We start from the raw sequence: 12,969 nt of genomic DNA, 5'->3' as shown, positions 1-12,969 counted from the left end.
TTTCCATGGCTGAGAAGTTGGTGTAATGTGTAGGTACTTGGTACCTACACTAGTTCTTTTGTCCATATGCTGTATTTCCTGTCACGTCTTTGCTTTTCTTAATAAGAACAAAATGTTAAAATGGGAAGAGTCAGATCAAGCCTAACAGACAGGTCATCAGGAGGCCTGACAGGATGTACCATTCTTTGTTTCAATGGCACAGCAACGTTACTACAGACAGATTTGGTTATCAGTTGCTGTGCAAGGCCTGAATAAATCAAATGATCTGCCGATTCAGCCCACAGATTCTCTCCATTAGTTCCTTCTCATGAAACCTCGCCTTTGTAATACTGTGTAATGTTAGATTCTCACATGGACAAAATGCCTCAAAAAGATATAAAGCATTAGTGGCTCTGCATCACGAGTGGCACTGGTACCATTTCAGTCTCTTTTATTCCAAGTGATATTGGTATGTTTAATGGAAAACTGCACTCTGTCTGGGTACTTGGACTACTCTTGCACTTCAGAGCTTTGCTCACTTGGTACAAGTTTCCTTTTTTCTGTATTAGTTTTGTGATTTATTGTTGACGCTATTGTTGTTGTTCCTTTGTATTCTTGTACGCAAACCCTTACTAGAGAGCAGATTTGCCCTTGTGGAACAACAGCGATAACTCTGAACCGCAAACATCTCAGCAGTAATGGTTCCAACATACATTGCTGTACATTTAGGTTTGTTTGCTATTAAGATTTTTTATGAATGCTACAGAACGATCTCTCCTAATGTGTCTGTGTGCACTAACTGTTGTAACTCTGTCACTTTTCGGCATCATTTCACCAGCGGTGCTGTTATCTCAGAACTTCTGTTTCAAAGACTCCTTACAATAACTGTGTATGTGTGTGTGAGTTTGTAGTAAAGGATGTTTATATAGGCTATACACAGTATGCAGTACAAATCAGGAGAAGCTGATAATCGATAACTACCCTGAAGTCTAATTGCCAAACAACGCATTTCTCCAAGATATAGAAACAATACGTCAAAGAAACACGCAGAATAAAATGAATTGATTACTGTCTATAGATTTGTATTTCAGAATGTGCAAGCATGCAACCAGGCAGACACACACAAACACACACATAGACACTCACGTTTTTCCTTCTTACATGTAAAAACCAAACAATAAGCCTCTTACATTGTAATTAACAAAGAAACAGAAGTTAACAATAGAATCTGATGATAAGACACGTTTTTGAATGTTCCACCCAAGCCACAAAGCAGCGTGTGCGGTCTGATAAATAGGCATAAACGCCTGGTTTGCAGAAACGCTGTGACTGTGGAACTGCAGAACATTTCTGTTAACATAACTGAACTCTGCTGTAAAGAAAACAGTGTCATTTTGAAAAGGAGCTTTTCTTGTGTGGCTGAAGGCTATGAAGTATACTTTAAAGATCGCGCAGGCTAATAGAGCAGGACTCGAGCCTTGGTTTCAAAGGTGGTTTTTATGGCTTTTTGCCTGATCTGAGCTCATAGATTGTGTTTATTTTCTCTTTATTGTTACTGTGGGCCCATTGTCCACATCACTCTGCTTCACTGAAATGTGCTTTCTTCAGTGTGAATTACAAGTTTCTAAGGGAACGTTCTGAAGCCTGAACTCTTGAGTCCTGCTGAGGTCACTTCAAAGGGCACAGAAAAAAACCCTGCGGCGTATTAAAGGTGGTTCCAGTCAGCAGGGGTCATATGTAATCACTCCTCAGGTTACCTCAGTATGGAATCTTAGCATGCAGGGGATTTTTTCCGTACTTATTTATTTAATTTTTCATTGCTGTGGATAATATTAAGATATATTTTTTACAAATATCTTTTTATTGCATAGTGAGTACATTGGGGGCATTTTAGATGAAATAAAATACAATTGTTTAATCCCTGAGAGCCTGAACCTTGGAAAAAAAACCCTAACCCTATGTATGAACTTTAATTAGCATCATATTTGCTAAATTTCTACAATTCTCCGATGCATTAGAATGTATTTTGGAATTTATTTAAGTTTTCTGGACGTAAAGAAGTCAAACTAATGATGGAAAGTTCTCAAAAAACTCACAAAAGCTCATGTATTAAATATAATACAGCCACTGTCAAGGGTTTAAATTGGGAAATTATCAGAAAATATTTATACCACAAGGGAAGAATACACTAAAAATATTAACAGATACTTAAAAGTCGTAAATGTTTTAGTATGGCGGTTTACGAGGGTGGACACACTTTTGGAAGAACTACCCGTTTTGCCCCACTGGCAACAATTGTTGCCAAAGTTTATCACTGTCATTTTCGACTCACAATAAAAAATCTCAAAGGTACTAATGCAACTTTTTCCACTTATATGCTAGTAGACAACTTAGACAAAGGTTTTGATTTTAAAAAATCGTTTCCAAGTGCTTCCTATCGCATGACATCATCTGCTTCCCGCTCTTTCTGGCTGAAGACATGGCGGATGCAAATCATCCTGGAAAGAGGTAATTTTCATAAATTTCTTATGACTTTCCCCCCAAACATATTTATAATTATTTAATCATTCAAGTCTCTAGAGTAACCCTCCCCAAAAAAATTGTACCTAGGATAAATATTTTTTGTTCATGGGCTTATTTCTGTGAGTGGCAACAAAAGTTGCCAGTGGGCACATAGCATGTCGCTAACTAAAGGAAAACACTGTCTGCAGGATTGCTCCTAATTTACTTATTTAAAATTGTAGAATGATGTACAATGGCTCATTTTAGTCCTTTTAGAATAATTCCTAGCTAAATAAATTCACAGGTATTCAAGGCCTCTGTGTATAGGATTTTTATACATTACCATACATCATTTTCTTGCTAGCTAAAATTCGCTTGCTAGCTAACATGTATGTTGTCCTTTCCTTAGGTACACCGTAGCAGAGATCCTGGCCAATGCTGCAGGACTCTGAAACTGTGGCGGACATCACAGTTGTGCCTGAGTCAGAAATGCACGCACATGACACAGACTGTGACAGTGACCAATCTGATGATGAGGCCACTGGTGACCATAACCGCCTCCCATCAAGAATACTCAAAGGTGAAGGCTTTCTACCTAATTCGGACATGCAGCTGCCAAATCCCCCCGATGATGATCCTGGGTGCTCATCCTCAGTGAGTCAGACGGAGACTAGAAAGGTCAGTGGCACAAATGAAAATGTGACCAGTCAGATTGTTGGGCCCATGCTCCACAAAACTAAGAACCAAGACAGGAAATTCAAAAAAATCAAAATTGCGGCCAAAGCTGGCCTTGGCCTTGGCCTTGGCCTGGCAGAGAAAGCTGAAGTGCCACCTGGAGTCAAGTTTTACCACGACAACCTCTTCACAACCCTGTCCCTGGTGGATGAGATGACCCTGAGAGGCTATGGCAGCTGTGGCACGATGCGACAAACTCAGCTCCATAACGTTCCCTTCACAGCACCCCAGACCTTCAAGAAGACACCCAGAGGAGATGCTGAGTATCTGGTTGAGGCAGAGAAGCTGATTGTAAGGTGGAATGACAACAGCGTGGTCACCGTGGTGTCGAACATGGAGAGGGAGTTCACCGAAACTGAGGCGAAGAGATGGAATAAACAGAAGCGGACTATGGACAAGGTCAGACAGCCCAAGTGTATCCAGGACTACAACACACACATGGGAGGAGTGGACCTGCATGACCAGTTTGTCAGCCGCTACAGAGTCAACATCCGGTCCAAGAAGTGGTGGTGGCCATGCTTCAGCTGGGCCCTGAACAGTGCCATGGTGAACAGCTGGTGCTATTACAGGTACACAAGGCTGTATGTTATTTAGTGATATCACAATCGAGTTGGTGATGTTTGACTCGAGGTCATCGCTAGTGCTCTTCGGTCGACAAGAGCAACAGTGATGATATCCAGACCAACATCACAAACTCAAGTGTGATATTGCTTTTACAGAACATTCTACATATGGGGCATGACGTTGTAGAAAGGATGAAACGATGCACATTCATGCATCTATCATGCTTGTTTTGTCATTCATTTAGGTCCTGGAAAAGCGGGGAGAAGGATCTCCTCTCCTTCCAGAGGCTGGTAGCCCAGACCCTCCTCCTGCGCCATGGAACAAAGCCAAGTAGGCAGGGCAGAAGATCTTCAATGGCGGTGGCGATAACTGATGCCACCAGGTTTGATAATTTGAACCACTGGCCCTGCAACACTGGTAGCAGGTACAAGCGATGCAAGAACTGCGGCGGACGCACATCATTTGCGTGTGGAAAGTGTGATGTGCCACTACATGTGGAGTGCTTCAAGAAGTACCACACTGAGTAGAACATGCATGAAAGATGATGGAATGTATGGGAAGAAATATGTTATATATGTATATATGTTTTTAGAGGTTCTAAGAAAAAAATGTTTGTTGAGTTTTTGAGTATAAAAAAATTGAGAATAAAGAAATCAGTTCAAATTGTTTGATGTTTTGAATTTTATACAGGGGGAACCTGAGGCTCCACCTTTTTGTTATTATTTATTATGACTATATTATTATTTGTTCTTATTATATTATTATTATTACTTCTCTATTATTATTATTAGGTGACATTTGACCTAGTGACAAGCTGTGTGACTACTGGCAACAATTGTTGCCAGTCATATAAAGTGGCCATTTGAGGGCCTCCAGGTTTTTGACCCCCTTCGCTTCATTTTGAAGCCTTGTGGACTGAAAGTTTTTAACAGGCATTCACTAAGGGAAGCAGTCTTTGTAGCTGTGTCTTTATTCTGAGAATCTTGTAGAAAGGACCGAACAGAAAGTGCTCAAACTCTTGAGAAAGTACACGTCGCATTTTCTGTGCAGATGTTGCAAATACTTGACCTTCGTACAGTCGCAGTACAAATATATGTCTGATTGAATTAATAGAGAGTATGAAACTGAGATGCTGCTTGTGTGTAGATATTCTTCCCTTTATAGATTGTGAGTTGATAGGAGACAAGAGAGAATATCTGAAGTAGTATTGCATGGGTAGTGTATTGAACCCTAAGGGCCCTGTCACAAACACTGGTCAATACAGAAAAGAGAACATTTCCCTACTCGTTGCAAGTGGTCGCTGGCAGTCACTGTGAAATTGATTGCTAAAGCCGTTCACCTTCAAACAACAATCTTTGCCTTTTGGAATGTGTCGGTTTCAGTGGTAAGGCACAACTTTTATTCTGGTGTAAAAACCAAAAGCTTACGTTGCACTTTTTCTTGTAGTTAATGTTTTTGCAGACAAGTTGACTTCTTCCACGTAAACTGTGGGCATCTGCAACCAGAACAATAATAATGAGGCTTTTGGTACAACTGGACTGGCTGCTAATTGGACTCTAGAAGTGTATTACTGAGGCCTAAGACCACCAGAGCAAATCAAATAGTAACTGGACTTAAGTGTATTCTGGAGCGCCTAATTTTAAGTTGTCAACTGAGAGAGCTGTATGGCACAGAAAGACCAGACGGTGTAACAACTGGTTGGTTTAAATGCGCAACAAATGATATCAGGGAATGTTTTGTTAAAAAATAAATATTGACTGAGTTTCTGGAAAGAGAATAAAGGATAGTGGAGCTGCATACGTTAGCAGTTAGAAGAATCAGTCACATTCAGCTGTGGTGGTTCCTGCTTTGACTGAATATTTTGTGTTTCGGTTTAACTCCCCTCCACACATCATACTGTGTGTGTGTATTTAATTTCTAGTATTTAAACGTCACAGAGAAAATGTGGGTTTTTACTCTTTTCCAGTTCTCCTTTATGAGATTTTGTGGTGTGTGTGTGTGTGTGTGTGTGTGTGTGTGTGTGTGTGTGTGTGTGTGTGTGTGTATGTATGTGGTGGACGAGGGTGGCCAAAGGTAAACCTCGAGGGTGGGGGGTGGGGCATACAGCTGAAAAGCCACTGTAAGCTTAAAGAAGTTTGCAAAATGCAGCAAAAATGCTTAGCCAGGAGTTTAACAGATGAAAATTATTCACTGGGGCACCATGTAAGGAAAACCAGACCTACTGGGAAAGAATTTGAAAAATAAAACCATGAGCGAACATGCATAAACTCAACTGACTGTAAGTAAGTTTACACCTTTTAAGAAGCCGAGAAATGGGCCCGTCTCTGCATATTTCGATCATGGAAACAAAAAAAATTATTTTAACCTCATGAAAAAAGTTCAAACTTCATACTGGACTGTGTGCTGAAGTTCATAAAGGGAGGTCATATCATTGGAGATGAAATTAGTTCATTTAAATAGTTAATGCTGACTGTGAATGTGAGGTTATTTGACTCCTAATAAGCTTCAGCCTTGTTAGCCAGACATGCTTGTTCTTTCACGCCACAGACTACCTACAGAAATGGTAAATGGCCTGTATTTATATAGCGCTTTACTAGTCCCTAAGGACCCCAAAGCGCTTTACATATCCAGTCATCCACCCATTCACACACAGGTGATGGCAAGCTACATTGCAGCCACAGCCACCCTGGGGCGCACTGACAGAGGCGAGGCTGCCGGACACTGGCGCCACCGGGCCCTCTGACCACCACGGGTGAAGTGTCTCACCCAAAGACACAACGACCGATACTGTCCAAGCCGGGGCTCGAACCGGCAACCTTCTGATTACAAGGCGAACGCCCAACTCTTGAGCCACGATCGCCCCATCACAGAAGAGTGATGTCGCCACCATGACTTCACTGACTGGGTCGTACACAACTGTTCTAAAGCCCTGAGGCTTGAGTCCCTTATGCAGTTTAAATTGGTATAAAACGGTGTCCTTATTCTACAGTGGCCCTGGGAAATGTCAAATACACCACAACCTGAGAAAAAAAACCCAGCAAAATACACAAAACACAATAGAAATAAAGAAAATACACAAAGGAAATCGAATAAAACACAAAGGAAGTTTTTATGGGGAGGCAAAAAATGGTAAATGGCCTGTATTTGTATAGCGCTTTTCAAGTCCCTAAGGACCCCAAAGCGCTTTACACAACCTGTCATCCACCCATTCACACACACATTCACACACTGGTGATGGCAAGCTACAATGTAGCCACAGCCACCCTGGGGCGCACTAACAGAGGCGAGGCTGCCGGACACTGGCGCCACCGGGCCCTCTGACCACCACCAGTAGGCAACGGGTGAAGTGTCTTGCCCAAGGACACAACGACCGAGACTATCCAAGCCGGGGCTCGAACCGGCAACCTTCCGATTACAAGGCGACCTCCCAACTCTTGAGCCACGATCGGACATAAAAGCTGCAAAAGTGGAAAAAGTGGAAAAGGGTCGCATTGAGACACGCTTAAAAGAAGCAGAAGATTCATCTATGTCGTCAGGCAGAAAAAGATGCATGTGGTGTGTGTTTTAATTGCATGATTCATACAATTCTACAGATAAATGTTCGCTATTAGCTGTTTACTGGTAGCTTCTCACCTCCACAGCTGTTCTATCACGCTCTTGTCTCCTAAAAACACTTCTGTTGTGTTTCGTGAGGGTTTTTTCTGGATGTTTTTCTGTTCCTTTGTTGTCTTTTTCCCCTACTATTGCTGTTATGCGGCTTTACAGCACTTTCTGTTGTTTTCTCAAGTTGCCATGCGTTTGACCCCTCAGGACCACCGTACTGTACCATACGGATGTCATGAAGGGGGAAATTAGCCAAGGAGACCAAAATCCCTGTTTCTTAACCAGCTGTATTCCTGTTTATTTCTGCAGGTTAAGTTTTAAATTTTAACATAGTCTAAGGGGACTGACTCGTTTTTTTGGAGCCGGTCTCCAGGGGCCATTAGAGGAACTGCATTTTTTTATACCTCTGTGCTGGCTGCATTTCTTAGCCCTGGAGGTTTTTGCTTGGTTAAGTCAGATAAGTGTTACAGTCTCATGTTCCTCTTGGGTATGAGGGAATATTATTGGTTTTAATGAAGTGAAATACAAAAATCATAACAGAGCCCCCCGGATGACACCACTGACAACCCATTTTTTGTGTCTTGTGTTTCTTCTCCTTTATGATTTTCATGTTTTTATTACAAAAGTTTTTGCCTTGATAATTAGTAACACTTGAAATACAAACTTTGTCCCGGGTTTGTAGCAACATAGAGGTGATGTACAAAGACTCAAAGAGATGAGGCTGAAAGATGCAGGGGGAGGTGATATTATAATCAGCACTTCCAAAGCTACCAGTGCTGAAATTAAACAAACAAAAATTTTAAGCAGCAGAGATATCAGCCTGTGATGATTGCCACTGGGAAGGATTTGTTAAGGGCGAAGAACGATGACAATCCAACGCTGTCCCCTGAAGAAAGGAGCATTTGGACAGGCTGGATGGGGAATTGCCCGAGGCCCTACTAAGGAACAGAAGGAACAGCTGTCCTTGACACATACACTGCACACAAATATCTGTGCAGGCACGCAGACAAACACATGTGCATGGACATGTACATGCAGAGTGCACACACAAACACACACAGTCAAACTAAGCCTGTCTATTGTTGCCTGGGGGCATATTGTTTGCAGGGAGGCGATTGATTCCACAGAAGCCGACGGGACTGCGGCTCATATCGAAACCTCATATTTCTTGCACTGCAGAGGAAGCACCTCGTATGAGGCTCTGTGCAGACGTGTGTCCAAACGCAACCTTAATAAAATATAAAAATCATCTCCAGTTCCATTTCTCCTATAACTCAGATTTATGTCCCTCTGCGACTTGTTAACATAGAAGGTCATTAACTGACCCATTTAAAGCAGACGCTGCTTAAGCCATCTGAGAATTGATAAATCAATGCGACACACATACACGCACGTACTGTACATAAACAGATACTGGGTCTTTAGGGAAGTGTTAAGGTGCTGGTGAATTATGGCAGCCATTATGTTTTCACATGAAGCGTTTCCTGCTTATCGGCTTGTGTTGGCTTCACAGAAACACTTCATCTTCCTTCTTGGTGGAGCTTTGCTCTTGTTGAAAAATAGAAACACTTTTGGCATAAAAAGTTACCGTCTGTCAGCCCTGTGTTTAGAACTTAAAGGCAGCACTAAAACAGCGATATAGCGCACATCTTCAACTCATAAACAGCATGGAGGCAAAATATGTCATCTTGGAACATCATGTACATTATAAAAAAACAACAAAAAAAGATGACTGTCTCCATTAGATTTGTTACACGCCAGCTCTATTAGAAAGCCTTTTACGGGTTCTGCATTTGGCTAGAGTCAGTGTCACAACTGGTAACAAAGACCGTCCAACACCTCCAGGATGGCACTTCAATATGCACCACTGCCAAAAGGTTTGCTGTGTCTCCCAGCACAGTCTCAAGAGCATGGAGGAGATTGCCTGCCTCTTGGAGTTGCTCTAGGAGAGCTTGGCAGGGCTGTAGAAGGTCCTTAAACCATCATGATTATGTCAATAAGGACCCAAAGTGTCTAGTGGGTCCTCTACTCACTGCCTGTCATGGTGGAGCCTGATTGACATTTGCCATAGGATACCAGAACTGGCAGGTTCACCACTTGCACCCTGTGCCTTTTACTGATAAAAGAAGGTTCACGGTGAGCATGTGTGACAGATGTGAAAGGGCCTGGAAAAGGTGTGGAGAAGGTTAGGCTGCCACCACCAAGCTGGTCATGCTTGGTGGTGGGTCTGTGATGGTATGGGGAGGTATATCTATGCAGGGACGCACAGACCTCTACAGGGTAGCCAACAGCAACCTGACTGTCATTGGGTATTGGGATGAATTCCTTGGATCAATCGACGACAGACCCCACTTTAATGCAGTGGGTCCTGGTGCAGGACAATGCCCGGGCCCATGTGTGAGAGTATGCACTTATATGAATATGAACAGACGTCTGTGAAAATACTAAATCAAAATGTTAGTGATCTACAAATACATCAAAGGCAAGTAGATAATTATCAGTCATACCTGTATGTTTCTGACACAACAGTACTTGTTGAAATAGATGTTTGCAAGATAATTGGCGAGGCAACAATATGCTCACCAGTCTAGAAAAGTGGAAGAAGTTCAGTTCTGCTATACTGTATCTTTTTCAGATTTTCCTTTCTTTTAAGGTACTACAAGTCCCCGTGCAGACCTCTAAAACGTATCCAAGTAAAACAGAGTGTGAAAGGAAAATCAATCCTCAAACAACTTGCTCACAAATCATAGATGTGCACTGAGGGGGTCACAAAAAATCTCTGCTTTTGATTACAAGCAAAAAGGGAACCACAACTCTAAAAGCCCAAAGTGCACTTTTAAGTTTGTAGAAGTCTCTCGTGTGGATGAATATCATTAGCATCAAACTGTGCTATTCAACAGCCATGGGTACGTACCTAAAGATTTCTCTCCAGATGCTGCTGATCCATCCATGTATCCAATGTTCCCTCTAATTTTTCACATGTCTGAGCAAACACACAAACTCCCTGAGCGATCCCTTGGACCACTGTGAGCAACATTAGACGTGTGCACACAACTTTATTATTATTATTATTATTATTATTATTATTATTATTATTTTGCTCTGACTTGTATTGTGAGTATGAGTCTGTGGTCTGGGAGAGAGTCCTGTATGACATTTAATTTCTGTCCACTATGAGAGAAAGGAGAACATCCTGATACCTGCAGGCCTGACAACAGGAGATGTATCACTCCTGTCAAAACTATTGACTACACTACACACTAACTACACAAGATTTGCGCTAAACCTCTCAAATCTCGCACATCTCAAAACACCGCTGTCACTCCTAAAACTTCCCCCTTCCTAAACAACTAAATGCCATGTTGCCATCTAATTTGATTGGTCGACATGGTACATTTTTCGACCAATAGGAAAGGCTGGGGGAGGGGGGGTGTTTTTGCTCACAGGCTTTCTAGCGTTTTCCTTATAAAACGCAGTTTTTACCGTTTCTTCCCACAGTAAATATAAACAACGATAGTGTTCAGGAAAAATAACAAACATTGCATATATTTTTTATCATAACTCTGGTTTTCCGTGGTCTATCAACACAATTTAAAAACTATAAAAAACTATAAAGTCCACACTTTTTCCGTCAATTGTTCCGTCTGTCCTGCTCACATCTCCAATGGTTGTACACGTTGTAATTAACGTGGCTTCACTCCACATCAGCCACGCTGCTTAACTAAAACACCGGTGTCGGCCCATAAGGACGCTGTCATAGCCTGTCAGCAACGTTGATTAGCTGCTTATACACAAATGCGAATCGCATTATTGGCTGGACTATGGGATAAAGTGGCATCGTTCTAATCCCATATGGGAGCAGCCAGTCACTCACTGACTAACACTACAAAACAGAGTTGTTAAAGTATTAATGTTAATTTCAATTCAGGTTAGAATTTTTTTTGTGCACAATGCAGAATTTCTGTGCGCAGAGACTGTGCCAGCAGTGCGCAATTAGAGGGAACATTGCATGCATCCTTTTTTTTTTCTTTTTTTTACCACTTATCCAATTTAAGGTTAAAGAGGAAGGGGCTTATCATTTGACTGGTTGCCAATTGACGGCAGGGCTAACACAGAGAGAACAAAAGCATTCATACTACAGCCAATTTAGATGCATGTCACACAGGCACGGTGACAACATAGAGAAGGTCCTGGTGGGTTTGAACTCAGGACCTTGGTGAGTGACCACTGTGGTGCAGTGGTCACTCACCAAGGTCCTGATTGACTGATCAATTAAACAGGTTGTGTTAACTTTTTTTTGTTAACTTTGGTAGATAGCTAGTTGTGCCTTTACTGTGCTATTAGTTTTCCCCTGATGCCAGACTTCGCAGATGGCTCAGTCCTCTCATTAAAAATTACTAAAATTGATCTGTGGAAGGAGAGCTGGATTGATTTTTTTTAAAAGAGACACTTTGAAGAAGAGGGTCCCCACCAACACTTGCCTTTACAGTGACCATTTTACCTGTGAAATTATACTGAATTACTGGAGACAACTTTCCCTCCCTGGACTTCATCTTCACATCCCATAGCCGTGTGCTGCCCTGTTCACTGCAGCAGTACACACCACCACAGTTTAAGCTTTCTTACTGTTCACCAACACAATGGCACTGTGATTAGCACTGTTGCGTCACAGCAAGTAGGTCCTGAGTTTAGTCCCACCACCTGGATTCTTTGTGGAGTTTGCATGTTCTCCCTGTGTTTGCTTGGGTTCTCTCTGGGTGCTCCGGCTTCCTCCCACAGTCGAAAGACAAGCAGTTAGTGGGGTTAGGTTATATGGTAACTCAAAACTGCCCATGAATGAGAATGATTGTCTGTCTTTATGTCTTAGCCTGGTGACCTGTCCAGGACGTACCCTGCATCTTGCCCTATGGGAGCTGGGATAGGCTCCAGCCCCCCTGTGACCCGGACTAGGATATGCAGAAGAAAATGGATGGATTTACTACAAAACTGGCAAAACAGGTGTTAAAATGAGATAATGCTTAAAACTTGGCCGTTCTCCTTGGGGTGATGGGATAGTTCTCTTGTCAGTGAACGTGCACTAAAATCATGCCTGCCAGCTTGAGAACTAAATAAGCTGACGTTCCATGGAACCTTTATATTTTAGTTTCTTTATATGAACTGTGAAAGGATAAAATACACTCAATACTTACACACAATTACAGATTTCCACCTTGTTGATGTGGATGCTGGATGAATGACTGTCACCTGCTAGTGTGCATTTCCTGAATCACTGACAGATGGTAAACAGCTGACGAGTAAACACACACTGCCATGCCATGCTTTCTGCAGAGCCGAGCATCAGCTGTGTTTGGAAGTAGTGATGTAATAAATGTAATAAAACTATTTTTTTTGTTTTTTTTGTTTTGTTTTTTTTGTAGCGTTCATTCATAGCCAACATTCATAGTCATAGATTTTTTATGTGCCATTATGTGTTGATGAGTTACTCACCAAAACTATAAATCTGAGCTGTAAAGAGAAATGTTTTTGTTGCTGTTTTTCACTAGCTGGGCCCACGTCCTCATTGAAGGTTGGGCAGCATTTTTTTAG

The 12,969-nt window shown here is 41.9% G+C and overlaps 1 protein-coding gene across 1 annotated transcript; it reads left to right on the top strand.

Moving 5' to 3' along the window:
* Nucleotides 1-2,412: 2,412 nt before the first annotated feature.
* LOC113023331 (piggyBac transposable element-derived protein 3-like) lies at nt 2,413-4,512 on the top strand. Its single transcript, XM_026169350.1, has 2 exons — nt 2,413-3,785; nt 4,025-4,512. The coding sequence occupies exons 1-2, from the start codon at nt 2,917-2,919 to the stop codon at nt 4,305-4,307; spliced, it is 1,152 nt and encodes a 383-aa protein (XP_026025135.1). The 5' UTR covers nt 2,413-2,916; the 3' UTR covers nt 4,308-4,512.
* Nucleotides 4,513-12,969: the final 8,457 nt, after the last annotated feature.

The sequence above is a fragment of the Astatotilapia calliptera genome, chromosome 6 (assembly GCF_900246225.1).
Source record: "Astatotilapia calliptera chromosome 6, fAstCal1.2, whole genome shotgun sequence".
NCBI lineage: Eukaryota > Metazoa > Chordata > Actinopteri > Cichliformes > Cichlidae > Astatotilapia > Astatotilapia calliptera.
This window is presented reverse-complemented; position numbering and strand designations above follow the sequence as displayed.